Below are 27970 nucleotides of genomic sequence, written 5' to 3'. Positions count from 1 at the left end.
GAGTCTAGGTATAACATTGTTCCCCCAAATTCAACTCAGAGGTAATTTTTAAAGCGATCCCTTACCATCATCCTCTTCACTGACATAACCAGCCTTGTTCTTGTAGCAGAAGAACGTTGAAGGGAGTTTAAGAGAGTCAGCAAGAGCCTTCTGTTCAGGGGTAGGTTTCAACTCATAAACAATGAGTACATCATCAGACTGAGTTTCTACAGGGGATTCCTTTTTGCTCTCAGCTATTACAAAGCCAAAAAAAAATAACAGAATTGAAATGAAAATGTTTGAGAGCAAGTCTGAAAAATAAACTCTCATTATTAGTAGAAAGTTGAAAGCATTCTGAAGGCTAAAAAAGTTTTAAAAAAAAAGCCTGTGTTGCAAATATATTTAGCTACAAGAAAGTAAGTATTATGGCAGGACATTAAGAAGCACATAAACATCTTTCAGTTTTCATAATCCTTACTGATTTTGGCCACATTGCTTAAGCAAGATAAAAAAATGCTGTTGTTGGATGCATTTTAATTTTTAGAACTTTTTAAGAAAGCAGGTTACATTTGGCATGCTAAGTATTTATTAATTTGAGCAATGCAGTGTATAATTTTTAATAAAGAATTAATCTTTTAAGAAAACAGGTTAGTCTGCTCCGAGATCAAAACTGCAGGCCAAATTACATGATTTACTACTCCTTACATTTTTACAAGTAACTACCAACTTGATTTTCTCTGGAGTCAGTAAAGTTAAAATTCCTGCCACTGGAAACAACTTTATATTACACACATTCATTCTATATTTAAACTGGACTTTTAGGGCTCCTTTAAAAACGTGATGCCATAGCACACGGTTATGTAAGCAATACATAGCATTACTATTACAATTTTTAACTTCCATTCTTCACTTGGGACAGGAGCATTAAAGTTCACTTATGCCTTATGTCATTTTTAATTGTTTAGCTTTTCCAGCTAAGGAACTGCCACATCTATACCTTCATTCAACATTTTACCCTTACCAGAAAGCAAGAAGATTCTCCTCATACCCTCTCTCAACATTTCTAAAGGAAGAAGTTTGAACACATCAGTACTACACCAGTATTTGCTTGGCACAGCCAAAGTAGGCAAGTGGATAATATCAGAAAGGGGCACTTCATATAACAATACTTAGGCAATCTGCAACTTCTGATTAAAGCAATCAGAAAAATTGAGCATGCTTTACCATACTCAAATGTGTCTGCCAGCACAGGATTTTTTTTTCCATCTAACAAGTGAACAAATTTTTTAAGGATCAAGGGGGAGGGGGCCGCAAGAAGACGTGGAGACACCACCTGAGCAAGACAGGTGACAAAAGCAAGGAGTGCCCAGGTAAGAAACAGGGGTCCAGACAGTCACCTAAATCAGGGGGTGGCACATGCAGCTAGGCAAGGCTTTAAATGCCTGTATACCAATAATCGCAGTATGGGGAACAAACAGGAGGAACTCGCCCTCAGAATAGCCAGTTCAGACCCAGACATAATAGGGCTTACAGAAACGTGGTGGGATTCATCCCACGACTGGGCAGTTAGCATTAGGGGCTATAGGCTTTACAGGCGGGATAGAGAAGGAAGGAAAGGCGGGGGTGTGGCGCTCTATGTCAAGGAGCAATACACATCCTCTGCCAGCAGAATGGGGTCAGAGGAGGGGCAAGCTGACGTGCTCTGGGTCAAGATACAAGGGGGCCCGTGGGGAGAGGGATTTAAATGGTGGGGGTCTACTACAGACCCCCCAACCAAGGGGAGGAACTGGACTGGGAATTTTCAGGCCAGCTTGCAGAGGCACTTAAGGCAAGACATGTAGTTGTCATGGGTGATTTAAGTTACCCAGACATCTGCTGGGAGGAACAGTCAGTTGGGTCGGACCATTCCAGGAGGTTCCTGGACGAGATACAGGACCTCCACTTAATTCAGGAGGTGCACAGTCCCACCAGAGGAAATGCCCTGTTGGACCTGATCCTGGCCACAGGCAATGACCTGGAATTCACCATCCAGTGCACGGTGTCAAGGGCCTGCAGCGAGGCGGTAGCCCTAGACTTTAAGAGGACCAACTTCATCAAGTTGAGGAGAGATTAGTGGGAGAGGCACTGGGGTTCTCAAGGGCAGGGGAACTCAGTGCCCAAGATGAGTGGTTGTTCCTTAAGGAGACAATTACTCGGGGCCCAAGGGGTGACTATCCCAACAAGAAGCAAGGGAGGCAAGAGTGCCCAAAAGTCCCCCTGGCTCACCAAGGGTGTCCAGGAATGCCTGATTGCCAAAAAGGCAGCGTACACCCAGTGGAAGCGGGGTGCTCTCTCTAAAGAGTATACCTCCTCTGCTCCGGCCTAAGCTAAGGCGGACATAGAGCTAGGACTAGCGTCCAAGATCAAAGATAATAAAAAGTCCTTTTTCAAATATATAGGGAGGATGAAGGCAGCACTGGGAAACGCGGGGCCCCTGCAAGATATGCTGGGCAATTTGGTGGGTGTGCCAGAGGAGAAAGCAGAGCTCTTTAACCAATTCTTCACCTCCATTTTCTTGTGCAGGGACCGGGACTTCCCCACCATGATGCAAGACAGACTCGAAGGGAAAGTCTCCAGGCCTCAGGCTGGGGAGGACCGAGTTAGAGAGCTTCTGGACGGGCTGGATGTGTTCAAATCAGTGGGTCTAGATGTTTTCCACCCCAGGGTATTGAGGGAGCTAGCAGGAGTTATTGCAGGGCCCTTGGTACAGCTTTATGAGAGCTCGTGGTGCTCGGGCCCGGTGCCAGATGATTGGAACATAGCCAACGTGGTCCCCATCTTTAAAAAGGGAGAAGGGAGGATCCGGGCAACTACAGGCCCATCAGTCTTTCCCTAGGATTGAGGTAACTCTTTAAGAAGATCCTCAAGGAGCACATCTGTGATGGGCTAGCAGCGGGGATGATGCTCAAGGGCAACCAGCACGGTTTCATTAGGTACGGGTCATGTCAGACCAACCTGATTTATGATCAGGGCACAAAAGCACTGGATGCAAGTGGCACTGTGGATGTAGTCTTTCTGGACTTCAGCAAGGCCTTTGACACTGTCTCCCACCCCATCCTCATTAAAAAATTGGGCGACTGTGGCATTCATACCTATAGTCAGATAACCCTTCAGCCAATCTGCAGTCTATACTCAAAGAGTGGTGGTGGATGGGTCGTATTCGACCTGGGGGGAAGCAGGCAGCGGAGTTCCCCAGGGCTCGGTCTTTGGGCCCGTGCTGTTTAATTTATCAGCAATTTGGACAATGGGGTGAAAAGCAACCTGTTTAAATTTGCTGATGATACCAAAAATTGGGGTGAGGTGAGCACTAGTAGGGAGGGAAAGACTGCAGCAAGACCTGGATAGGTTGCAGGGGTGGGCTAACAAAAAATAGGATGCGTTTCAATACTGACAAGTGCAGGGTGCTGTACTTGGGCAGTAGTAACCAGCAGCACACTTATAAGATGGGAAGCTCCCTTCTCGAGAGCATGGAGGCAGAAAGGGATCTTGGAGTCATTACTGACTCCAAGATGAACAGGGGCCGACAATGCGAGGTCATGGTTGGCAGGGCTAACCGCACCTTGCCCTGCATCCACAGGTGCATCTCAAGCAGGGCCAAGGAGGTGATCCTCCCCCTCTATGCAACACTGGTCAGGCCACAGCTGGAATACTGTGTCCAGTTCTGGCCTACCTAGAAAATGGCCCAGAGTACCTTCAAATAAAACAAAAACCCAGCCAAAAACAAAGCATAATAGGGATAAAGGACCAATACTCTTGCCAATACTCTTGCTGGATTTCCAAGGGGGGAGAACACATGCAACCCTTCCCCCCCCCCCGCAACATATTTGTATCTTAACTATGCTGGCAGCCAGTGAGATGGTTCCAAGACCAACAGTATCTAGCTTCTGGCTTTTGGACACTAAAGAGATGAAAAGGACAGTTTGACCCTGAATTGCAAACCCTGTTCATCTTAGGAAGAATTTTCTTGCCCAGAACTTACTATTTCTATCACATTATTAACTACCTTTTTAGAGCCTTAGAAGACCTTTGCAAATAAAAAGACAGTAACATCTGCAGTTACTCTAACAGCAAAGAATAGATCATATAAATATGCTTTTAATAGTCCAAACATTCCTTTGATTACGTTGGAAGGAATTAGTTAAAAAAAAAACCAAGACGTGCTTACTTCTGGGTTAAAACTACAGCAGTTCAGAATTTAAACAAACCACGCAGGATTCCTTTTCTTTTCTACAGTTTTAACCACTCAAACACAACCATGCCAAATCTCACACTTGATCAGTTCATCCAAACCAAATCCACTCCACTCCAAATCCAGGAAGCCTTAGTCCAAAGCGCTTATCAGTCTTACACCAAGTTTAAAAAAAATACAACTGTTGTAGGAACATACTAACATTTACTCTCGAGAGGCAACAGCAAGCTTGTTGCATGCAACCTTAGTGGTGGCTCCTCCAAAACAAAGCTGAAGCAGGTACATTTCACACTGCCACTGCCCATGCTGTTTGTAGCTAGTTAAAGGACATTAGTTTCCAGTGCTTCCAATCTGGCACCTTCTGGGTGCACCAAATCCATCACTGTTATTTCTAACATGCAGAAAATAGCTTTCATGCAAACTAAGCCTAAGGGAACATATTAACGTATGTGCAAGTTCAAGTAACAAGGCTATGGCCAAAATCCTCTGAGAGAGTCCAATACCTGGAACGCTAGGATTTATGACCTCAATAGTCCAATGCCCAGGCTCACTAAATGCACAGTTCAGAGACTAGTTGCAAAAGAACCGTTGCTTATTGCAGACAGAAATCCCAGATCTGGCGTAATTCTAAATTATTACCTAAAACCTTGCTGGCAATTGCACAGAATGGTTTGCAATGAAAAGTGTTTATCCATATACTCTAAAAAAATTCTCTATTTTCCTACCCAGTAAAAGAGCAGATATGGTTGAGCTACTTGCAAGACTTCTAACACTGCTACACACAGCCATGGAAGGTTGTGCACAACATTGCTAAGTGGGCTGTTCAGCTATAACCCCCCCCAAAAGGATTTGTCTGCTCAAATCATGAAATAAGGAAAAGTGAAGTCAGTTCAGTTCATAAAAAAGAGGTTGCACTCATTCACGACTGTTCTCAGCAATCCTGTCTTTACTTTTTATTTCAACTCAAACACCCATATTAAGAAGACCTACATAAGTTAGACTTTAGTAGCTAGGTATCAATGATACTTGGTCATTCAAGATTACTATTTTGTAGAATATAAGGACATGCATTTAATTTTTGAGGATTTTAATGCAATTATGAGATGCCATTTAAAGCATAATTGAAAGATTTACTATTTTTCAGAATACTTAACAACCCTCCCTCAATGCCTCCATTTAGGCCAAGTCAGAAATTACTGTTACAGTTATAACGAGGTTGCCTTTACATGTTTCTAAGGGTATGGACAGAAGTAATGTCTGAAATGGTTCTATGTGAAACACCTGGAAATGTTTCATAAAGGTAGTATTTCAGCCATGGTACACAAGTGGCTCTTTGCTGTTGCTGGCTGGAGTGTTTCAGGACACTGTAGCTCCTCTAGCACCAACAGGCAGCAGTGACCTATGGTGTGGCCTTTATCTCCCCTCCCTTCTCCAGGCAAGAGGTAGAGTGGGAGGCAAGAGCCTTGCAAAGAGGGGGTGCAAAGCTAGCAAGGGGCAGGTCCAGTGCTCTCTACTTCCCTTCTCCCCCTGTCACCCTGTCACAGGTAGAGGGAAATGGAACTGAAGAGCTAGGCTCCCTCTTCCCCCATGTCAACAGGGGTCTGGTGAGGGAAATAGGAGGGGAGTGAAATAGCCTGGCAGGGGCGGAGGTCCCAGCAAGGAGCTGGTTGGGAGGGCAGGCTGTAGGGATCCCGCAGGTATCCAGCAGTGGCCTGCAGCCCACCACCTGCTCTACCTCTCTTCAGAGAGAAGTGAAATCCTCCACAACAAGACTTCATTTCAAGAGGTTCTATTTTGTGGTATTTCAGGTGCTTTTAGGATGGTTTCAAAGGGTTTGTATGTACATACAGCTGGCCCTTCAAAAAGGTTTCAAAAGTTGTTTAAAACATGTTAATTATGTATGTCCATACCCTAAATTGCTCCTAGAAGCCCTTTGGCCATATTTAAGGGATGAACTTGAAAGTTAATTCAGATGAGGGGATTAACAGAGGACCTACATCAGGTTAATTACTGCAGCTGCAGCTAAAGGTAGATCAATTTTAAAACTTTTTAAAAAAAAGCTAACATTCACAAAATTGTGAGAACGATTATAAATATACAACTACTATATCTTTAGAGTATCAATCAAGTAGGAATTAACAGTTTGAAGTTTCTAAAAAACAGAAGCTTTTGCTTTTTCTGTATAATAAAGTACTTTAATGGAACATCTCAAAATTGAAGGTGGAGTGGAGATTTAGCAGTTTAAAGGCACAAAGAACAGTGCACAAGTTAAAGATTAACAATTTGAAAGCATTTTTACCTTAGTTTTTTTCTTCTCTCTCTCTTTTTTTTTTTTTTTACAAGCTATAGCCAAATTATGCTTACTCTGTGTTTTACAATAAAACTAAAAGGCTTTTTACTGTGTACAAGAGGAAGATCAATTTAAAAAAAAACCCCAAATCAGAAGACAAGTTAAGGGCAACACAGAAGGACATTTACTCCAGTTTAAATATACAAACGGTAAAAGAAACGAGCTTGGAACTGTAATGTAGAGCTAGTAGTGACTGAACTTAGTGATCTATTAAGATTACAATGTAAAACACTATGCTATGCCCTCTAGGTATAGAGGAGTAATTTCCTTGACAAAATTTTGTTTCGGAAAGACTGTATTTGATTTTTTTTCTTTTCGTAACACTAGTAGATGTCTCAATTATACAGTGTTTGCATGTACTCACTCAGCACCCATGAGCAAGAGATTCTTTATATATCCTTTAAACCCTTGTATTTTTTAAAACACCACCACCTGTAGAGAATTTTCTATGGTTAGGCTTACTGCTTCTTAAATAAAGGCTCCAGAAATAAAGCACGTTGCTCTCAGCAAGTCATTAGTGACCCCAAACACAAAAATTAAAAATGGTGGAGAGCATCATCTTACGGAACCACATGCTGTATGGCTAAAGAACTGACTTTCCAATCCCTCACCGTGTGACTTGATATGAAAACCAGAGGCAAACCCAGTAAGAATAAGCAAGCAAACTGAATGTTTCTAGTTGCAGACAGGCCAATTCAAATTGAGGCATTATGGAAAACTGAGCTGGATGTTTCATTTGTGTCTGCTTCCCCCGTCAGAGGTTTGTTTTTACACATTCATTTCCATTCTCACTGTCAACTACTAGGAAGTAAGCTAATTATAAATTCTTCATAAAGAATACCAGAATCATCTGCCTTTCAGACAGACACGCTCAGTAAATTTCCTTAATCTTCTCTTCAGAAAGATTTTAGCAAACAGATCTAAAACCCTATGATAAATATGAAGCAAACTGAAGCTACCACACAGCTGAGCATTGCAAACGCCACCAGTTGTGGATATTAATACACATTAAAAATTAACAGAAGTAATTTATATCGAACTACCACAGGTATAAAAAAATTAAAGAAGTAATTTTAACTATTCCTCTCAGCATGCGTGTTAATGAATCTAATTTCCATACTATTAGAGAGCCAACTGCTTTGCCACATTTGACCAGCTGTCAATACCTACTACAGAGTGATTTCATCACGCATTCAGTGCAGTGTGTAAATACCTTTACTATCAGGATGAAATGAAGGTGTGCTGGTCCAAAAGGCCATTGGATTAGATTTAAAAAGACTAAAATTAAATCCTAGAAAATAAAGCGTGGATGTAAGTGTTCACCTGGTATTTTGAGGGGGCATAAACAAACTTACCTATGTTATTGAAGACTTTCACTTCACATCTACAGATCATGGAATTAGTTACTGAAGAGTTTATACTGTGTGGTGTATGAATTTATCCAACCCACTTAAATATCATATTTACTTGAAATACAAATAATGCCCATTTTAGCCACAGACTCTGCAATGTTAGGCAACACTTTTTACTAAGAGGATCTATTTCTACTTCGATAAATCATTTTTCACTTACTGCTTTATGCCACCATAGAGTCCAATATCACATGCTTCATTTTAGAACAAAGGTGAACAACTCGTAGCATGTGCACCACAAGTGGCAAAGGAGTCTGTGCGTGACTGGCAGTAGAGTGGGGAATGGACTGGCAACACAGCAACAGATTGGTTTCTGCTTCCTGCCTGGAGCAGCTGATCAGGCAGAAGGGGATTGAAGTGTCACTCTGGGAAGGCAATGGGCTAATCTGTGGCATGTCTGCCAAAAAAAGGTCAACTTCCACCAGGTTCAAACTATTCAATGTGATGAAATCTTAGTTATACGACTACTGGTAACAAGTCTAGGCTGAGGTCTCAAAGTCTGTGAAACCAAAGTTGCTATTAGCTTACATGAAACCATAGCACATTCAACATCAGTCTACAAAGAAAGATTTCATGCTGTAATCTCCAATTTCAGGACATCTGAAGTAGTTAACTGAAGACTGCACTTTGGTCGCTTGTGATTAAAAGTCGAGTTTTATCTACCACAAAATTGTTTTAGTAACAAGCATTTTCCTGGCTTAGTAAGATGTAAACCACCTGAGTGCTACAAGATTTACAAGAGGGTAAATAATTTGATAAACCTGGTTTTCACCCTCACTAAGCAGTGCCAACTGTAACAGTTACCTGTTAGTTGTTAACTAAGGCACTGTACCTCTCCATGAAGAATAAAACCAAGTTTTCTGAACTCTACTGTCCAAAGAAAAAGTAGAGGTGTAAGGACTTGTATGTCTTGTGTAAGAGGCAAGACTCAAGAATCTTAGAACACATCTTTCTCCCCTCACCCCTTGTTTGTACAGGTTAAGGTTAAAGCAATTAAGCCTGAAACAGCTGTTTTTGGCATGCCTTAGGAGTTACCGAGTCTTATTCAAATGTTTAGCTGTAGGCACATACAGTAAACTGTAAATTGACCACTCCAAAGAAAATGCAAATCAGAGGTTCATAATCTGGGGCAAAGGAAGGGGGAAGGGAGGGAAGAAGGAATGTATAGGAGGGAGACAGTGCACCTGAACAATGCCACACTGATAACATAACCAGCATTTACTGCACTTGCTGACAAGCATGACAGTTTTGTTACCCCTTCCATGCATTTTCAACAAACACAAGTGGAAGGGAAAAAAAGCACAGAACCATAAAGTTGAGAGATCTGTAAATGGCTATTGAACAGAATGGCTGGAGAAGTTTCTTTTGGCAACTTTATACTGCTAAGTGGTAGATGCCAGGGAGGATATTAAATAGGGGATAGATTACTTAAGAACTATCTAGTTTAATGTTTTACCGGGATAGCATCTATCTCTGCCACTGTCAGAGACAGGATACAAGCTAGATGGAACTTCTGTTCTTAATACTTCAAGCTAAAGATGTATTTGCAATAAAAGTTAAAAACCTAAGGCAAACTAAAAAAAGGAAGCCTAAACTTAATATTAGAACCTACTGTATTTAATTGATTAGATGAGGTTCCCCCCACGTTAACATGAAGGAGGAACCTGTGCCTTACAATCAAGCACAAGGCAGCAGGGGGGGTAGGCAGTTGCCACCTGCCCCCCACCCGCTGCCTCTGAACATCTCACTACTCCTGCCCTGCAGACCCAAGTCTGTGACCCCCACTCCTCTCACTCAACACTTCCTATCACCTCTGCTATACTCCTTACTTTTGCTCTGCACTGGCAGGCTCCATCGCTGCTACAGCCTGGTGCACAAGAGATTACTCCAACCGAGCCCTGTAGTAGCAGTGCATAGGGAGCCAGCACCTCTGCTACAGGGCTAGGCTGGAACAGCAGTGCTGGCTTTGCACCACTGCTATGGGGCTGGGCTGGAACCATGCTCTTTGCCCCAGACTGCAGCAGGGATGGAGGGCTGACACAAAACAGAAATACAGGAGGGAGAGATGGGAGGAAGGGGGTGTGGGGATTTAAGACTGCAGGTAGCAAAAGCAGTGTGGAGAGGAGAGGAGGAGTACTCTTCATCTTGTACTTGGGTAAATATGGTACTATATGGCAATTGTATTGGAATATAACCAAAAATTTATAGCCAAAAATTTTGGGGATTTTCAGAAGTCTGAAAAGTTACTTTACTAAATAAATCTACTAACAGTGGAAGATAGGAAGTTTTGTTTAATGTAAATAGCTCCCAGTTCAGATAATGCTTACCTTTTTCTAGTGTTTTAAATGTGCAATTTGAAGACTCTTCTGTTGAAGAAACCGAATTGTTTTCCATTTTGCTGTCTGAAGCCTTCTGATTAACTGCATGGCTTTTCTGAGGCTCAGTTACTTTGAGTTCTCTCTGCATTGCATTTTGTGACACTGAACTAACATCTTCAGTTATATTTTTTGAAGGAGGGGTAAAGCTGAAGCCAAACAGAGATCCAGTAGCTGAAGTATTTCCAAATGTGAACGGCTTTGATTTTTCACTACTAAAAATACTCTTGACAGATTCTGAGCCAAATACAAATTTAGGAGGAGAAACCACTGCTTTTGTTGGTGTTTCGGAAGTGCTTGACACCTCTGATGCCTCTACAGTCACATCAGAGGTATCCTCATCATGGATCTGATCAGTTCTCTCCCTGGTGGTTTCCTCCAGTACAGCTACAGCAATTTTACCACACGGAGATTCCTTTGGAGTACTGGCACGCGAAGACAGGGGTGTAATCAAGGTGTCTTTTTCTTGGGCATGTTTTGCTTCATCAAAAATTTGCTTAAATGAGTCTGCAACATCTTGAAGCTTAAACCGCACAGCTAAGAGCTCCACCTTTCTTTCCCCATCTGCAAAATCACAGGCAGTCCATACCCATGCTCTATCTGTTCCTTTCATCTGCTGTAAGTTCATGTCTGGTGTTATTCTATGATTGGCACAGAGTTTTAATACCTGATCCCTTCTCATTACTATACGAACTTGTTTGTTGTCATAGTTCTGTAGAATCTTTATATCCCCAATACCCCTCTCTTTCCATTGATTAGCATCCTTGTCATATCTATAGAGTTTAGCTCTATGACTGAATACAACTTGCTCATTTTCTTCACCACTTGTCACTTCTACAAGGTCAGGTAAAGGTACCACAGGTTCAAAGTACTGTCCATCTCGTTCTTCTTCTTGAGTGATATCAGACTCTTCATCAGTGCCTACAGATGATCTGCTCTGGTTCTGCTTGGCAGGAGACTTTGAGGGGCTTAAGGCAGATTTAAAGCTAAAGTTAAATCCAGTTGTAGATTCCCCAAATCTGAACAGATTTTTTCTTACAGGACTACTTGCCAGAGGCAATGCATACACAGAGCTACCAACACTATCATCCAATGCTTCTTCACGCAAGTCATAGTTATCCCATTCCAACGTAGGTGCAGTGCTTTCTGCATGTGGCTTTATAACCAAGTCAGAAGTACTGGTGGCTAAAGGTGAGCTTCTCTTCTCTTCCTCTGTAAGTTTAGTTTTATCATCTGTCAAAAATGTTTTGAGATCTTTCAATCCAGTTTTCATTTTTTCTGCTTTCTGTATAAGTTGAGCTGTCCTACCTGTGTCAACAAGTTTATGTGGGGTCTGCAGTGGTATATCCAACAACAGCCTCTGACACTCCTCAAATTTCTGTTTGAATTCCTCAGCCTGCTCTGGTGTCTTGAATTTAGCTGCTAGATGCTCCACCTTTGCATCACCATCAGAAAAGTCACTGGCTAGCCACATCCATGCTTTATCTGAGCCAGACAGAGGTTTCAAGTTCATGGTAGTAGTTATCCAATGGTTTGCACATACTTTTAGTACCTGTTCACGTCGCATTAGAATTCTTAGCTTGCCGTTATCTTCATTTTTAAGAATTTTTAAGTTGCCCACACCTCGTTCTTTCCACTGACTTACTTCTGCATCAAACCTAAAGAGTTTTATCCTTTGTGAATACAGCACTTTCTCATCCTCTTCCCCTGTTACTAGTTCTACTTTTTCAGGCATTTGGACAACTGGGTCAAAGTGAATATCATCACAGTCCTCAGTCTTATACGAATCATCATCCTTCTCTAAATCAGCAGTATTAGCTTTGTGATCCACTTTAGAACTCTGTGAGGAAAACAGTTTTTCACCTGCACCTGAAAAGCCCTTGAAGTTTGGATCTTTTTTCCCAAACTGGAATCCTTCTCCAGGAGTAGTTTTTGCAAGATCAGCAAAAGTGAAAGTGCTGCTATTCTGCCCAAAAACTAAATCACCAGTTGGCTTATCAGAGGCTCCTTGAGACTGAATACCAGCCCCAGCTTCTGAAAAAGGAGCCTCTCTTTTCTCTTTTTTGTCAAGACTTTTTAAGAAGCCTGTTGTACTTTCTTTGGTTGACTCATCTTTCTTTGTAATATTTTTACCAGGTTCTTGTATGCCAAATTTAAACCCACCTGCACACACAGGCATAGAAAAGTTAAATCCTTCATTTGTAGGGTTAGCTTCACTACCAGAAGGAATCTGAAATGTGAAGCAAGGTGCCTTTCCTTCTGCTTGACCAAATGTAAATCCTTTTTCTGAAAAGTCACTCTTAAAACCTGTTCCCAATTGTCCTCCAGCAGATTTAGACAATTTGCTCTTGAAGCCAAATGCAGGAGTTGAGGCGGCATCCCCAGGTTTACTAGATGGATTGTGTGCTTGACAAGCTATGCAGGTTGCAGAAGAGGCGTTATTTCGTACTAAACAAACAGGACAATCCCACTGTCCTTCCATTTTAGCAAAGAGCTCTCCAAATCCATTTTTAGGGGGTTTACTTTCAGAATGTGTCTGAACAGTAGACGCAGGGGCCTTCAGCGGACCTTGAGAATGAGGAGAGTCGCAGGTCACACAATTTACTGTTGTTGCTTCGTTTCTTGCTAAGCACACCTTGCAATCCCACTGACCCTCCTTTTCAGAGCAAGCAGAAGAAAGCTCATTTTGTGAACTCTTTGCAATATCCCCTTGGCCAAATTTAAAGGAGCCTGGCTGATCACACTTTGGTACGTTAACCTGATTTGGATTGGGTGCTTGACAGGCTACACAGGTTGCAGAAGAGGCTTCATTTCGTACTAAACAAACAGGACAATCCCACTGTCCTTCCATTTTAGCAAAGAGCTCTCCAAATCCATTTTTAGGGGGTTTACTTTCAGAATGTGTCTGAACAGTAGACACAGGGGCCTTCAGCGGACCTTGAGAATGAGGAGAGTCGCAGGTCACACAATTTACTGTTGTTGCTTCGTTTCTTGCTAAGCACACCTTGCAATCCCACTGACCCTCCTTTTCAGAGCAAGCAGAAGAAAGCTCATTTTGTGAACTCTTTGCAATATCCCCTTGGCCAAATTTAAAGGAGCCTGGCTGATCACACTTTGGTACGTTAACCTGATTTGGATTGGGTGCTTGACAGGCTACACAGGTTGCAGAAGAGGCTTCATTTCGTACTAAACAAACAGGACAATCCCACTGTCCTTCCATTTTAGCAAAGAGCTCTCCAAATCCATTTTTAGGGGGTTTACTTTCAGAATATGTCTGAACAGTAGACGCAGGGGCCTTCAGCGGACCTTGAGAATGAGGAGAGTCGCAGGTCACACAATTTACTGTTGTTGCTTCGTTTCTTGCTAAGCACACCTTGCAATCCCACTGACCCTCCTTTTCAGAGCAAGCAGAAGAAAGCTCATTTTGTGAACTCTTTGCAATATCCCCTTGGCCAAATTTAAAGGAGCCTGGCTGATCACACTTTGGTACGTTAACCTGATTTGGACTGCGTGCTTGACAGGCTACACAGGTTGCAGAAGAGGCTTCATTTCGTACTAAACAAACAGGACAATCCCACTGTCCTTCCATTTTAGCAAAGAGCTCTCCAAATCCATTTTTAGGGGGTTTACTTTCAGAATATGTCTGAACAGTAGACGCAGGGGCCTTCAGCAGACCTTGAGAATGAGAAGATTCGCAGGTCACACAATTTACTGCTGTTGCTTCGTTTCTTGCTAAGCACACCTTGCAATCCCACTGACCCTCCTTTTTGGAGCAAGCAGAAGCCAAATCATTTTCTGAACTCTTTTCGACATCTACTTGGCCAAATTTAAAGGAAGCTGGCTGACCAGACACTTGCATGTTAGCCTGATTTGGGTTCTCGCAGGCCACACAATTTACAACTGTTGCTTCATTCTTCGCTGAACACACACTGCAATCCCGCTGACCTTCCTTTCTAGCAATAACTGATCCAAACGTATCCTGTATGGTCTCAGCATTAGATATAAAACCTGCAGTGGTTTCAGCTACTGGTACAACATATGTTTCCTTATTATTCAGATTTGGAACATTACATGCTATACAGTTCTTAGCTGTTACATCGTTACAAGTGAAACACAATCTACACTTCCACTGATCTTTTCTTGGCGTAAACTGTTCGCCCAATCCACTAGCAGTATATGTAGATGGCATTTCCTTTCCAAAGGAAAAGGATGGTGGGGATACATCCAACATAGATATAAAACTGCTCTTGCTATCAGGTCCTTTTATAGAACTACCTGTATTTGGAACTGAAACCTGGCATGTACACAGGGATGAAGCTGTACTATTTTTCCTCTGGCAGAGGTTACACTCCCACATTCCCTCTTTCTTAAATTGAAATCCAAAGTTCAGGGGCCCAGGAGTAGATTTGCAAGGCTCCTTGATAGCTTGATTAACGGTGTCTCTGGAGCTTTCAATGTGCTGAGTGGTTGTTCCAGATGTTCTCAAAATATTTTGTGCCTCTTCAAATTTACATTTGAAAAGCATTGCCTCTTCTGGTGTTTTGAATCTAATGGCAAGCTGTTCAGGTTTTGGCAATTCATCTGCATAATCTACAGCATGCCACACAAATGTTTTATCTGAATCAGCATTTGGTTTCAGTTTCATGTCAGTATTTATATAATGATTTGCACAGATTTTCAACACTTGTTCCCGTCTCATAAGTAGACGAAATTTGCCAGATATTTTGTGTCTCAGTATTTTCACGTTTCCAATGCCCCTTTCTTTCCATTCTTTAGATTCTACAAAACGGAACAGCTTAGCTCTATTGCAAAAGAATTCTTCCTCATCTTCTTCCCCTGTCTTTACTTCTATTTTATCAGGGAGTGGCACAACAGGCTCAAAGTGAGGACCATCATCTTCATCTTCACCTCCATGGACGCTTCCGCCATCTGTTTCATGACTTTTGTTGGCTAGATCTAAACTTGGGGTCCCAAACCCTGATTTTCCCACTTCATGGAAGCCAACTGTGTCACCTTTCCCAAAGAAAGAATTTTTAGGTTGGTTTTGTCCCATGTTTTCTGTAAATGGGATGCCTGAAATACTTTTATTACCAAAACTGAAGACATTTCTTTGGCTAGGTGTATGATCTGGAACTGTTTTTTGTCCTGTATACCGCTCATCTTGTAAAGGTTTATCTGATGTCAGAAGACCCAACAGGCTTTCACTACTATTAAAAGTTGCACTGGAAGACTGTGTTAGAACTTGAGGTGAAGAAAATGTGAAGTCTCCATCATTTGATTTGAAGTTAGAATTGAACTTAAAAGTTGTTGACTGAGCTGACTGTGCTGGAGTCATCAGAGATGGCTTTGTTACTTCTGTTGGTACAGGTTGTCCGAACGTAGATTTCCCAAATTCTACCACTTTTGGTTCTGCAGGCTTTGCAGCTGGAGGAGCAATTGAAGGCTTTGTGAAATAGCCTGGTTCAGGTAATGGTGGATTTGAGCTTGCTTGTGGAACGCTGTAATTATAATACTCATCCCCACCACGTGGAGACAGAAGCCCAGTAGCAGGAGAATCAAAACGCAATGGACCGCCATATATTTCTTGGGAAAACATACATGCAGAAGTGTTCTGCAGTGGTGGTGTGTGCATTGGCTGCTGATAGGCATATATATGTTGCTGAGGTGTAAGCCTGTTCATACCATAGACAGGAGCCTAAAAAAAGAGAGAGAGAAAAAATTATTATTTTTACTTGGTATTAAAGTAGTTTCAAGAGGCCAAGCACCCCCCTTGCACAAGCACAAAACAAATCACAAGCACTACATAAGTAACATAGTCTCTGCCCTAAAGAGATTATGTGGATTTTTAGTTTCCATTCTTCAATACACATAGACTTTGATGTTGAACAACGTCAAGAAAATCTATATAGCTGTTTTGTGTAACATATTGCATGGTGCTTCTCTTTCTCTACTGCACCCTCTAAGTTTTCTCCATCATAGAGAAGAAACTACTTCAGGAAAGTTTCCCAATAGAAGGCTTTAAATAGGCATGTGAACTTTTCAAGAGACACGTACAAGCTCTTGTTCTTTAGGCCGCACGTGCATGGCAGTACCCCAACCCTAAAAAAATCATGCAATTAGATCCCAACTGCACCTTATTTTGCTTCGCACCAGCAAAATCAAGTGCCTGCAATTAGCCAATTGTCAGCTGGGACCAGGGACCAAACCAGGGTCTGGAACTGGTCCTGTTGCACTGGGACCTGTAAAAATTACATGTACAGCTGTTTTCCAATATCCCTGGTACACAGGGACCTCAGGATCAGGGAGAGGTTCCTTGATTCTGGGGTCTTCAGGCACCAGGGTGTCAGAAAAATCTCATGGGGCAGCAAGGCTGCACATGCAGTTTTTAAAGGTTCAGGGTGCAGCAACTCCAAAAATCAGGGAGACAGAGAGCACGGTGAGCCCAACATCAGAGACTATCTGTCTCTGGAGCGCTGGGGTTCCAAGAACTGTTTCTGCCCTGAGCCAAACTGGGTAGGAGACAGCTGTGTCCCAGATTTGGGCTGCCCCACGCTGGATTCTGATGTTCAGCTTAGAGTTGAGACCTGTCATGAGCCAGCCCCAAATGAGCCACAAATTCAGTTTAAGGAGTAACACATCATATGTAGTTAAATGTTACATGTGGAATAACTGTATCACTCATTTACTTTATTATCACACCCTAAATTGTCTTGAACCTGTGGCTGGATTCCTATTTAAAAGTGCAATTAAGCAGGTTAATTGAAATGTTTAACTGGTCTTAGACAACTCCCTTCCTCTCCATTAGAGTTCAAGTAAGAGGACTCACTGAAGTAAGTCCAAATATTCCAAGTCTAGAAAATAAACATAGAAGCGTAAATATCAGTTACACCCAACAGTCTTCATCTGTAAAATCCATGTTACATACAGCAGGTGAGAAGCATTATGAGATTATAGTTCACAAAACAGTTCAGGAGTAAATTAAGAGATTCATCATCACCTTTGTTGGTGTTACATTGGTGGCAGCTGTTCTGAGAAGGTACTGAGAGTTATATGCAGGTGACTGGCTGTAATAGACTGATGGGCCAGTAGTGGCAACTAAAAGAGAACATAAAATAGTTTAATCCTAGTTCGTTTCTATCCAAAACATACCATCTTTGAAAAATAAAATATTTTTAGAATTCATTCACCCTATTTAATTAAGTCTTTTATCACAATTTTAGAAGCTTACCTGTTAATGGTGCTCCATGAAAGTTTTGTGCTCCTTGATAGCCATCTGATATTGTATCTGCTCCATAGCTTTCAGAAGGCCACCGATGAGATGACAAGTTTGAGCTGGAATTTAGTTTCATTTCATGCATCTCATTCTATCAGGAAAGAAGTATTTATGCAGTTTTAATTAAAACAAGATGTTCCCCCTCCAAGGCAATGTTTACCTGAACAAAGCCTGGTGTGTACAAGTGCACATATGTACGCATGCACACACTAAGGCACACAGTTTTACCTTTATATAACATGACATCCAGCCTCAGTTTTGAGGCTGGCAAAGCTTCTGGTTTACTATTATACATAGCAATTTATACAGAAAGGACTCATGAGGTATAAGCAATCTACTACCAAGTCAACAGTCAAAACCATGAGTGTAAGTCATACAATTGGTCAGGTACCAGCAAGAATATTGGAGGATAGCCCAAAGCACTGTAGTTAAAAAAAGACAAAAAACCCAAACCCAAACCCTTTCCCCTAAAGGTAAGCGTATGTTCTCTTCTAGGTTCGCAGATCTCCTCCAGCAGGCTTTAAACTAGGCTCGTCAGAGGAAGGGGAAGAAAAGGGAGCAGGAAGCCTTGGACCGCTAAACCAAGCGGCACTCACAAGTACACCCCAGCCTAGGCCGACGAGCGGAACATATACACAGGTAAGTAACAGGGGCCAGGCAATGCTGTGATTAGGGGGCCAGTGCACACATCCACAGGAGGCCTCAAATGCCTCTACACAAATGCTTGTAGTATGGGAAACAAGCAGGAGGAACTTACCCTCCTGCTAGCTGACACCAACCCAGACATAGTGGGGCTCACTGAAATGTGGTTGGACCCAACGCATGACTGGGCAGTGAATATCAAGGGCTATAGGCTATACAGGAGGGACAGGACAGGGAGGAGAGGTGGGGATGTGGCGCTCTACATTAAGGAGGAATACACATCCTCATCAGGTAGCACAGAGTCAGCGGAGGGGCACACAGAAGTGCTCTGGGTTAGAATACAGGGCAGTTGAGGGGAAAGAGACTTAACGAGGGGGTCTACTACAGACCACCCAATGAAAGAAAAGAGCTAGACCAGGAACTCTTAAGTCAGCTCACAGAGGTAGTTAGGTCAAAGGATGACCTCAACTTCCCAGACATCTGCTGGGAAGAGCAGTCAGCCAGCTCTGACCGCTCATGTACGTTCCTAGCCTAAATGCAAAACTCCATCTAACCCAGGAGGTGCACAGCCCCAGCAGGGGAGATGCCTTGTTGGACCTGATGCTGGCCACGGGAGATGACCTGGTGAAGGGGCTGCGGGTGCTCGACCACCTGGGTGACAGTGATCACCACCTGCTGGAATTCACCATCCAGCGCAAGGTGGCAAAGTCCTAGAGCAAGGCAGCAGCCCTAGATTTAAGGAGGGCGGACTTCAATGAGCTAAGGAGAATAGTCAGGGAAGCACTGAGGTCCCGGAGGGGAAGGGAGCCAGGTGTCCAAGAAGAGTGGTTGGTCCTTAAGGAGACGATCCTCCAAGCCCAAAGGGAGATAATCCCAACATGGATCAAAGGGGGCAGGAGGGCACAAAAGCCCCCATAGCTCAAAAGCATCCAGGAATGTCTCCTGGCTAAAAGGGAGGTATACACCCAATGAAAGGGAGGGCCATCACCAGGGAGGATTGTACTGCGGTTGCTCAGGGATGCAGGGGGGCGGCCAGGAAAGCCAAGGCAGAGATGGAACTGGGACTAGCTTCCTGAACAAGAAGTCCTCTTTTAAATACATAGGGGGCAAAAAGAAGGTACTGGGTAACGTGGGACCCCTGCATGACACGCTAGAAGATTTGGTCATCACACCAGATGACAAAACTAACTTATTTAATGACTTCTTTGCCTCCATTTTCCTGAGCAAGGACCAGATCAGCCCCCTCACCAGGCCCCCCTCAGGCCCCAAGGGAGGCACACCTAGGCCAAGGGTCAGTGAGGATCTAGTCAGGGAACTTCTGGAGGGTCTGGATGTATTCAAATCAGCTAGTCTGGACGATCTCCACCCCAGAGTGCTGAGGGAATTAGCTGAGGTCATTGCGGGACCCCTGGCACGGCTTTACAAGCATTCGTGGTGCTCTGGTGTGGTGCCAGAGGACTGGAAGAGGGCCAATGTGGTTCCCATTTTCAAAGAAGGGAGGAAGGAGGCCCTGGGGAACTATAGGTCAGTCAGACTTACCTCAATCCTGGGTAAGCTTTTTGAGAGAATTATTCTGGCACATGTCCATGAGGGACCAGCAGGGGAGAGAGACTATGCTTAGGGGCAACCAACACGGGTTCAGTAGTGGCAGGTCCTGCCAGACCAACCTGGTGGCCTTCTGTGACCAGGTCACATAATCCTTAGGCGCAGGGGTAGCAGTGGACATAGTCTTCCTGGACTTTCGGAAGGCCTTTGACACTGTCTCTCACCCCATTTTCATCAAGAAACTGGGGGACTGTGGTGTCGACACCTACACAGTCAAATGGGTTGCCAACTGGCTGGAGGGCCGCACCCAGAGAGTGGTGGTGGATGAGTCATTTTTAACCTGGAGGGATGTGGGCAGTGGGGTTCGCCAGGGCTCAGTCCTTGGGCCCGCACTGTTCAACATCTTCATCAGTGACTTGCATGAGGGGGTAAAAAGCACCCTGTTCAAAGTTGCTGATGACACTAAGATGTGGGGGGATGTGGGCACGTTAGAAGGGAGGAATAGGCTGCAATCGGACCTAGACAGGTTACAGGGGTGGGCAGATGAGAATAGGATGGGTTTCAATACTGACAAGTGCAAGGTGATGCACCTGGGGAGGAAAAACCAGCACCATACCTACAGGCTGGGGAACTCCCTTCTCGTCAGTGCAGAGGCAGAAAAGGATTTTTGGAGTCATCATTGATGCCAAGATGAACATGGGCAGCAGTGTGGGGATGCAGTCAGGAAGGCCAACCACACCTTGTCATGCATCCACAGATACATCTGAAGCAGGTCCAAGGAGGTAATATTCCCCCTCTATGCGGCACTGGTTAGGCTGCAGTTGGAGTACTGCGTCCAGTTCTGGGTGCCGCACTTCAAGAGGGATGTGAACAACATGGAGATGGTCCAGAGGAGGGCTACTCACATGATCGGGGGCAGAGGGCAGGCTCTACGAGGACAGGCTATGAGACCTGAACCTGTTCAGCCTCCATAAGAGAAGGCTGAGGGCAGATCTACTGGCCTGTTACAAACTAGTCAGAGGGGACAGGCAGACAGGGAAGTCCCTGTTCCCCCAAACACTACCAGGAGTGACTAGGAATAACGGTCACAAGCTGGCAGAGGGTAAATTCAGGTTAGACATCAGGAGGTGCTACTTCACTGTCAGGGCGGCTAGGATCTGGAACCAACTTCCAAGCGAGGTGGTGCTGGCTCCTACCCTGGGGGTCTTTAAGACGAGGCTTGACAATCACCTTGCTGGGGTCGTTTGACCCCAGTACTCTTTCCTGCCATGGCAGGGGGTCGGACTTGATGATCTGCTCAGGTCCCTTCCGACCCTACTAACTATGAAACAACTATCCTGAAGGGAACAATTATAAGTGTAGTGAGTTTATTAAAAAGAGACTGTATAGAAAGGAACCAAAGGATAAACTACCAGCAGCATTTGCCCTTAATTTTTTTAAGCATGGATCAGCACAGCATACCACAGAGTACTGAAGTACGTCACTACAGACTGCAGTTAAATATTTGGAGCATCAGGGAACATGCATTTTGTTGAGAACCTGAGGAGAAAAAGCTATTTCTCCCCAATGCAGTCAGTTTCCTTTCCAGTAGATGGGAATTCTGCTGACAGAAAGCAGGCACTGCAAAGAGGCACCTGGAGCGTGTGTGCACCAGCATGAGCCCACACTATGAGCAGAGTCATCAGCACACAACACGCACCTTGTGCAGGCACAGCTGTTAGAAGGTGCCATGGAAGCTGGCAGAAGGTACAGACTTGCCTACATTTACCTTTTGATTGCTGCTGAATAGCAGCAGAAGTTTTTTTTCACTTTGTTTCTGTCACCACAGGAGACCTGCAAGACTGAATGCCTTCAGTTTTGCTGGCAGAATGACACAGCATAGATCAGGTCTGAGCCTGAAACAAGGACAGGCAATACTAGCATACTGCTCTGTTCCTTGGAGAGCAAAAGTTTGGGTCTCTCCTAATGGGTAGATGAAGACAAAGGCAAGTCATATTCATCAGGATGTTCAGAGAAACCTTGCCTCAGCAGGTGCCAGAACCGTCTTTAGTGCACCTGACCTTGGATGGTACATACTGGCTGAAACAAGTGTCAGAATTTCCTCATTTTTATTGGCACAGCGAACACAGCTGCAGTCAGACACATGGCTCACAGAGCAGTTGTAGACTTTCAGCTCCCCTTTTGCAAACTGAATTAACCTGGTGCCGAGTAAGGTCAGAGTCTGAGAACTCCAAATCTACAACTTTGGTAGAAACAGAGGTGCTACTCTTCAAGGGACAAAGTAAGAAGACACAGTTTGTTTCAGTATAACCAGTACTAAATGAACCTTCCAGAAACAAACTAACCTTGTTATGCTATCACTGGATTCTAATAAAGTATAACACAAAAAAGCTAGGGACATGAAGACATAGGCTATAAGGGTTCTGCTTTGAAGCGGTAAGCTTTAAAAAACAAAACAAAACTGATACTGTAGTGCTCAGGCAACCCCCCCTTCCCCCCCCCCCCGCCAAAAAAAAAAAGCAACAACCCAGAATGAAAAAAAAAGTTTAATCAGTTTGTAACTAAAACACTTCACTCCTGGATTGAGAACTACCTTCCTTATGCCTGCCGGTACCCACACCCCACCCAAAAACAAACAGAAAAACAACTGCTTGGCTAACAAGTATGATCTCACAAGGCTTCATATGAAATCGAGAAAAATAAGGATAATTTTCTGTCAGGTCAGCAACACTGGTTACTAGTGTTTGAGACATGGGAGAAAGCCATCATAATAAGAATAAGGCACCGCTAAGTTGGCCTGGAAAAGAGGTCTACGAAAGAAAAGCATCCTAACTGCACTGCTGAGTGGAAGACACAAGGTAAGTGAACCAAATGCCTAACTGACTGTTACAGAAGTCAAAATCATTTTTATCCGTGCTTCTACTAGATAGGCCATTCAATAGGTATAAATGTATTTTGTAATTATCTAGTACTTTTGTTCTGTCCCTTTAACCATTTAACTTAAGATGTTTCTCTCTCTTCCCCCTTTCTGAGTATTAGAGAAAGTCTTCTTACAGAAAAGACTAAAAAGCTTTTTCCTTAGTAAGTATTGGTCATGTTGTTCATAGTTCCCTAACAGATGTCTATATCTACTTAAGCGCTAGTATTACAGGTTCTTAAGAAAGATTTTTAGTTAAATGACACCTTTCCCTAGGTGAGAGATTTAGACAAATTACACAGAACTAAAACAGAGGTCCCACCACACTGGTGAAGTTTTAAGCCAAAACTTCACCAGCCAATGTTGATTTTTACAAATATACACATTGCTAGAAAGACTCTTCTTCACTAAACAGACTTAGATATGTTCCAAATGGTCATACATACCTTAAGGGCTTCTACTTGCTGACAGATCATCTGAAGTAAGGATTTCTGATCTTCTGCCCAGCGAGGCGGAGTCTTGGGAGAAAACTAGAAGAGGAAATATTGAATCTTCATTTTCTTTTCTTTAGAAATGCATACTCTTTAGGAAAAAACTTTTACTCTTTGATATACCTTGTAGCTTTTACTTGGTGATAAAGTAAATTTTGTGGGCGAGGGAGTAGAGTGTTTTACTTCTGCAGCTGCAGCTTGAGATAGATCGTTCTTGAAGACAGGGCTTCCTTCTTCACCATAATCCCCAAGTTCATGGATTACTGTATCCAACGTCTCCTTCACAGTTTCTATTGACACTGGTAACTAGGAAAGAATTTCAGGAATAAGTTATCCCTTTAAGTTTTCTTTATTAATTCAGGATATGTTCCCTTCAATCTATTGTACTAGTGGTGTACAATGTACTAGCCAGCAAGAAGTGTTTTATGTTAAGATGCTTCCCCCCAAACATTACTGCCTTCTTGTCTGAAAAAATTAAGGTTTGGATCAATGTTTCTAATAAAGCAAACTTGGACACTACTTTGTTAAGGCTTCATAATCCTTCACAGAATTTTCCAGAATACTTTTGCTGTTCACCTCCATTATTTACATGAAACAAGTTCATTTTTCTTGCACAATCTGATATAAAGAGTTCAAGTGTAGGTTTCCCTCAATTTATGCGGTACATGCGTTCCTGGAAAACTGCGTGTAAATCAAATTTGCAAAAAGGGAACCCAGTTTACAATGTAAGAAATAGGGATACGTTCCCACAGCAGTGAGGGGAGGGAGGGAGGAAGGCTGGGACTAGGGAAGGGGCAGGGGGAGGGGCACAATGCAGCCCATGGGCTGCTCCTGGGACTGCAGCAAGGAGCAAAGTGGAGGAAACTGAGTGGATACAGGGTGCGGGATGGGGAAACACAGCACTTGTTACTATGTGCATCCCAGGATGGCTGCGGGCTGGGCTGTTCTTAGGAGGCATGTGCCCCTGGATCTGCATGCAGGAGAGCAGGCTGCTGCTGCAGGCAGCACTGGGCTCTTCCCAGCACTTGGGGTGGGGGCACTGCTGCCGCCCCAAAATTCACGATAGCCCCTGACCCTGCCCTCCCAGCACTGCCATTGAGCACCAGAAAGAGCCCAGTACTGCCGCCAGTACCAAACTGCAATGGCAGCCTGCTGCTCTCCTGCGCACGGATCCAGGGGCATGTGCCCCCCGGAAAGAGCCCAGCGCAGCCCCCCAGGGTGCACACAGAAGCAAGACCTATGCCCCACCCCTGTCCCGCACCTACTCACAGTTCCCTCTGCTTTGCTCCCTGCTGCAGCCCTGGGAGTGGCCAATAGGCTGCGCTGTGCCCCACCCCTTTCCCTACTGACTTACCACATCGCATACCGGGCCTCTGCTTCTCCCCATCACTCCAACCCCTGCTGCAGCGGCCCTGGAAGCAGCTGACACCACCTGCCTGCACCATGACAGCACAACCCAGGGGCTGGGGTGAGTGGGGACAAGCGGAGCCCTGGAGCCAATCACATAAGAGTGAATTTACCCTGCGTATAATGAATCTAGGGTATAAGAAGGGTCATTGCATAAGACCGAGTTTGCACATATGGAACCCACGTAAATTGAGGGAAACCTGTATACAAATCATTATCCTTAGGGTAAAATGCTGGAACTTCTGGAGAAGGAAGTGGCCCTAACAAGTCATTAACTGATTTAACAACACATAATATTAAAACATCTTTTTCTGATTAAATCAGCCACATTTACAATTATTTACAAACAGATATTCAAGTTAAGCTATACAGAAAGTTAATAATCAAATCTGTGCTACAACCCTGACAACCTTACACCCTCCAAAGTTCTCTCATTTCAGTTCAATTTCAGAATTGTGACTACAGTACTTCACATTTACAAAAAGAAGCATGAAGGCATACAGCAGTATTTCAGAAGAGAACATTATGCTGACCATCCTCTACACTTTCAAGACAAGCTAGGGGGAATTCTTTTCAATTGGTTAGTCTTCAATACAAAGATGTGACACACTAAACCCTTTTACTCATAAAAAAGTGTTTGAGATCAAGATTCTGATCACATTAACAAGCAGATCTGGAATAAGCCCAACATGCATACCTTCTCAATTACTGAAATGTCTGTAAAACTTTCATCAATGATCTTCATTAGATAGTCTCTACTCTTTCGCAAGTGATTTTTGCATTCTTCTTGTTCTTCTGGTGAGAGTGCATCACTCTCAATCTCCTCAGCCTTTCTTTGGAATATCTAGCCAACAGAGTGAGACTTAGCATATAGTTTTAAACACCCCAAAAGTTTAAAGGGAAAAATAAGTTTTATATACTTACTAGTGCAAGATTCCAGTATGAAACAACATTCTTAATATTTTCAAATGCTAGCAAGGCATCTTCAGTTCTTCCATCAACTGCAGCAAGCATAGCAGATGCTATACGTTCCTCCTGTTCATATTCTGCAACTTGAGAAGGCTATAAAAAAGGTGTCAAGGATTTAAAGTAAAACATGTGTTTTACACCAAAAAAGTATACATTTAATTTAAGTCTTGTAAATGCTAAAACGAGTAACATGCATTATACCAAATTACTACGTACTAAACTAGACAGATGCCAAATATTAGGACATATAAGAACAGTTTGATATTCACAATATTATTCCTAAAAAGAAAATAAAAAGTAAAATGATTCGGGCTCAACTGCTACAGTGGGTCAATTCAGTGAGGTGTGATATAATCAGTCAGCAGATGGGTATGAGCTTGTGGATGATATCCTCAAGATCAACCCCCATTAACAGTGTGCGAGTAAGTCACAAGTACTTGTAAGATCTAGCTAAACTTTTTAAAGGCAAGTTTCCAACTTGAGACCTGAGGGCTGAGTTTTCATCTTCTCAAGAAGCTGATGTAAGTAACCTCCATACTATTTTTTAAAAACAATTTAAAATTCCAAACACCAAAAAAAGTTAGCAGATTTTTTATTCTGGTTATTCTGTGCCTCCCTTCACCCATCTTTAGAGTAGGGATAGCACCACTCCAACGAGGGAAAATTCATTAATGACTGGAGCACTGCATTATTAGAGAGACTGGCATCCAAGAAGAACCTATGGAGATATTCAGTAGTCAGAACTGGTTTGGGTAGTATCCAGTGAACAAAGCATAGGGCTGCATATGAAGCTTAAAGTTATAAAAATACAGGATAAAACAAACCAACAAAAGGGTTTTTGGTGTTTTGTTCAGTGAGCTGTATCCATTGGAGGGACAAGTCCTATGACCACACACATCAACATGCAACTTAAGATTTCATACTTCAAATCCTATGTGTATGCATTACTCTGGCACACTTGGGTGCACTACCCTGGAACACAGTTCCCTTAACATAGCATGTACATGTACTTTTTCTTTTTACAACCACAAAAAATAAACTAGGACGATGGGAAAAGCAGGATTTTTAACCCTTTGAAAGTGACTAGACTTCAAGGTGCTGCCTCTTGAAAAATTAAGCCTGAAATCTAGGCTTAAAACAAGACCTTGACAGTTTTCTGCTTGTCGGCTAGATTTCATATTCCTTATGATTTTCAAACAGATTGTCAGTCACTATCTAGTAATTCCCAATTTGTTAGCCACATAATACTAACAGAAAATGAAGCCAGGTAAAATTTTTGGCTTGGTGCAGCATTTTTCTCTTCTGTTGAAGAAAGCCATTAACCCACTCTGGTCCCCTTTGTAGAGTAACGATATGGATATGAAAAAGCAAAGAAACAATAGGCATCATGATTCAGAATATGTGCAAGGTTAAAATGCAACTTAGAACACGATTTCTTGGGTACCTGTTTATGCCTGAATAAATTATTAGGAAATCAGGCCAGTCTTGCTGGTAACTATCCTTAAGGTGGGGATAAACAAAACTTTCTACTTGCCTAGACAGTTTTTGAAAAAATACTCCAAAAAAGAGCACATTAAAACACAATATTTGCAAAATTATGAAATTATGGGTAACAAGTTTTATATGCTTGTTTGTTTTTTAAACAGACTATGTTGTTTTTCTGGACTCTCTCTGCATTTGCTAGTTTTCAATCGTCCCAGCTCTTTTCAGGAAGTCTTTTAGAAGGAGACAGCACAGATGTCATAGGTAATTTCAATTTTACTCAGCTAAAATACTTCCTTCAAAAATTACTTAAAGCCCAGACTGTAAGTTGTGCAGTCACTGTACTCTAGAGATCTGTTAAACATACTCAGTTCTACATTAGACGCTACACAATTAGATTATTGTGTGTTTTCTCTAAGCAGAGACCTATTCCTTTTATTGTGTCCTCAGCTTTAGTTTTTGCTGGAGAAACTTGTAAGTTGTCCAGTTTTATGAAGTGTGCGACTCTCAGCTGCAACAACCCAGGTGCCTTAAGATGCTTTCAGGGGTGCTGCAAGTCCACACCAGGTGGGGGAGGGGAGTTAAGGGGAAGGTCTTCCTTCAAATAAGGCTGTTTTTTGGCAAATGCTGGTTTCCCTCTCTTGAAAGAAGCCCCTGCAGCCAGCCTTAGCCTGGTTTCACAAGGGGCAGGCCTCTGACTTCAAGACCCTGGCTCTTCTCAGCCCCTGGCTTCCCTGGTGATCCGTAGCACCCTCATCTCTGGGAGCTCCTTCTTTTCAGTCAGCTCCTCGGAAGGAGGGAGGGTGTTTTCTTCTTTAAAAGAGCGTTATCAGAGTGCCAATATCCCAAGCAGCAGAGCAGACACTGCTTCAAAACGATCTTTACCGTGCTATTCCAATG

At 43.0% G+C, this 27970-nt stretch overlaps 1 protein-coding gene across 2 annotated transcripts in view; it reads right to left on the bottom strand.

Annotated features, from left to right (window-relative positions):
- Positions 1–27970, bottom strand: part of RGPD4 (RANBP2 like and GRIP domain containing 4) — a 60774-nt gene that overhangs the window by 15032 nt on the left and 17772 nt on the right. The window contains exons 14-22 of one of the 2 annotated variants that reach the window (XM_090021354.1): positions 25544–25681; positions 25317–25463; positions 23336–23518; positions 23168–23251; positions 17573–17708; positions 17342–17439; positions 10297–16039; positions 7771–7848; positions 66–233 (exon numbers count right to left, since the gene is read on the bottom strand). In XM_090021354.1, coding sequence (XP_089877480.1) covers positions 66–233; positions 7771–7848; positions 10297–16039; positions 17342–17439; positions 17573–17708; positions 23168–23251; positions 23336–23518; positions 25317–25463; positions 25544–25681 — 6775 coding nt within the window. The remainder of the gene's footprint in view (positions 1–65; positions 234–7770; positions 7849–10296; positions 16040–17341; positions 17440–17572; positions 17709–23167; positions 23252–23335; positions 23519–25316; positions 25464–25543; positions 25682–27970) is intronic. The other variant, XM_090021345.1, reaches the window with a different exon arrangement.

This window comes from Crocodylus siamensis, chromosome 1, assembly GCF_052110815.1.
Source record: "Crocodylus siamensis isolate JL-2025a chromosome 1, ASM5211081v1, whole genome shotgun sequence".
NCBI classification, from domain to species: Eukaryota; Metazoa; Chordata; order Crocodylia; family Crocodylidae; genus Crocodylus; species Crocodylus siamensis.
This window is presented reverse-complemented; position numbering and strand designations above follow the sequence as displayed.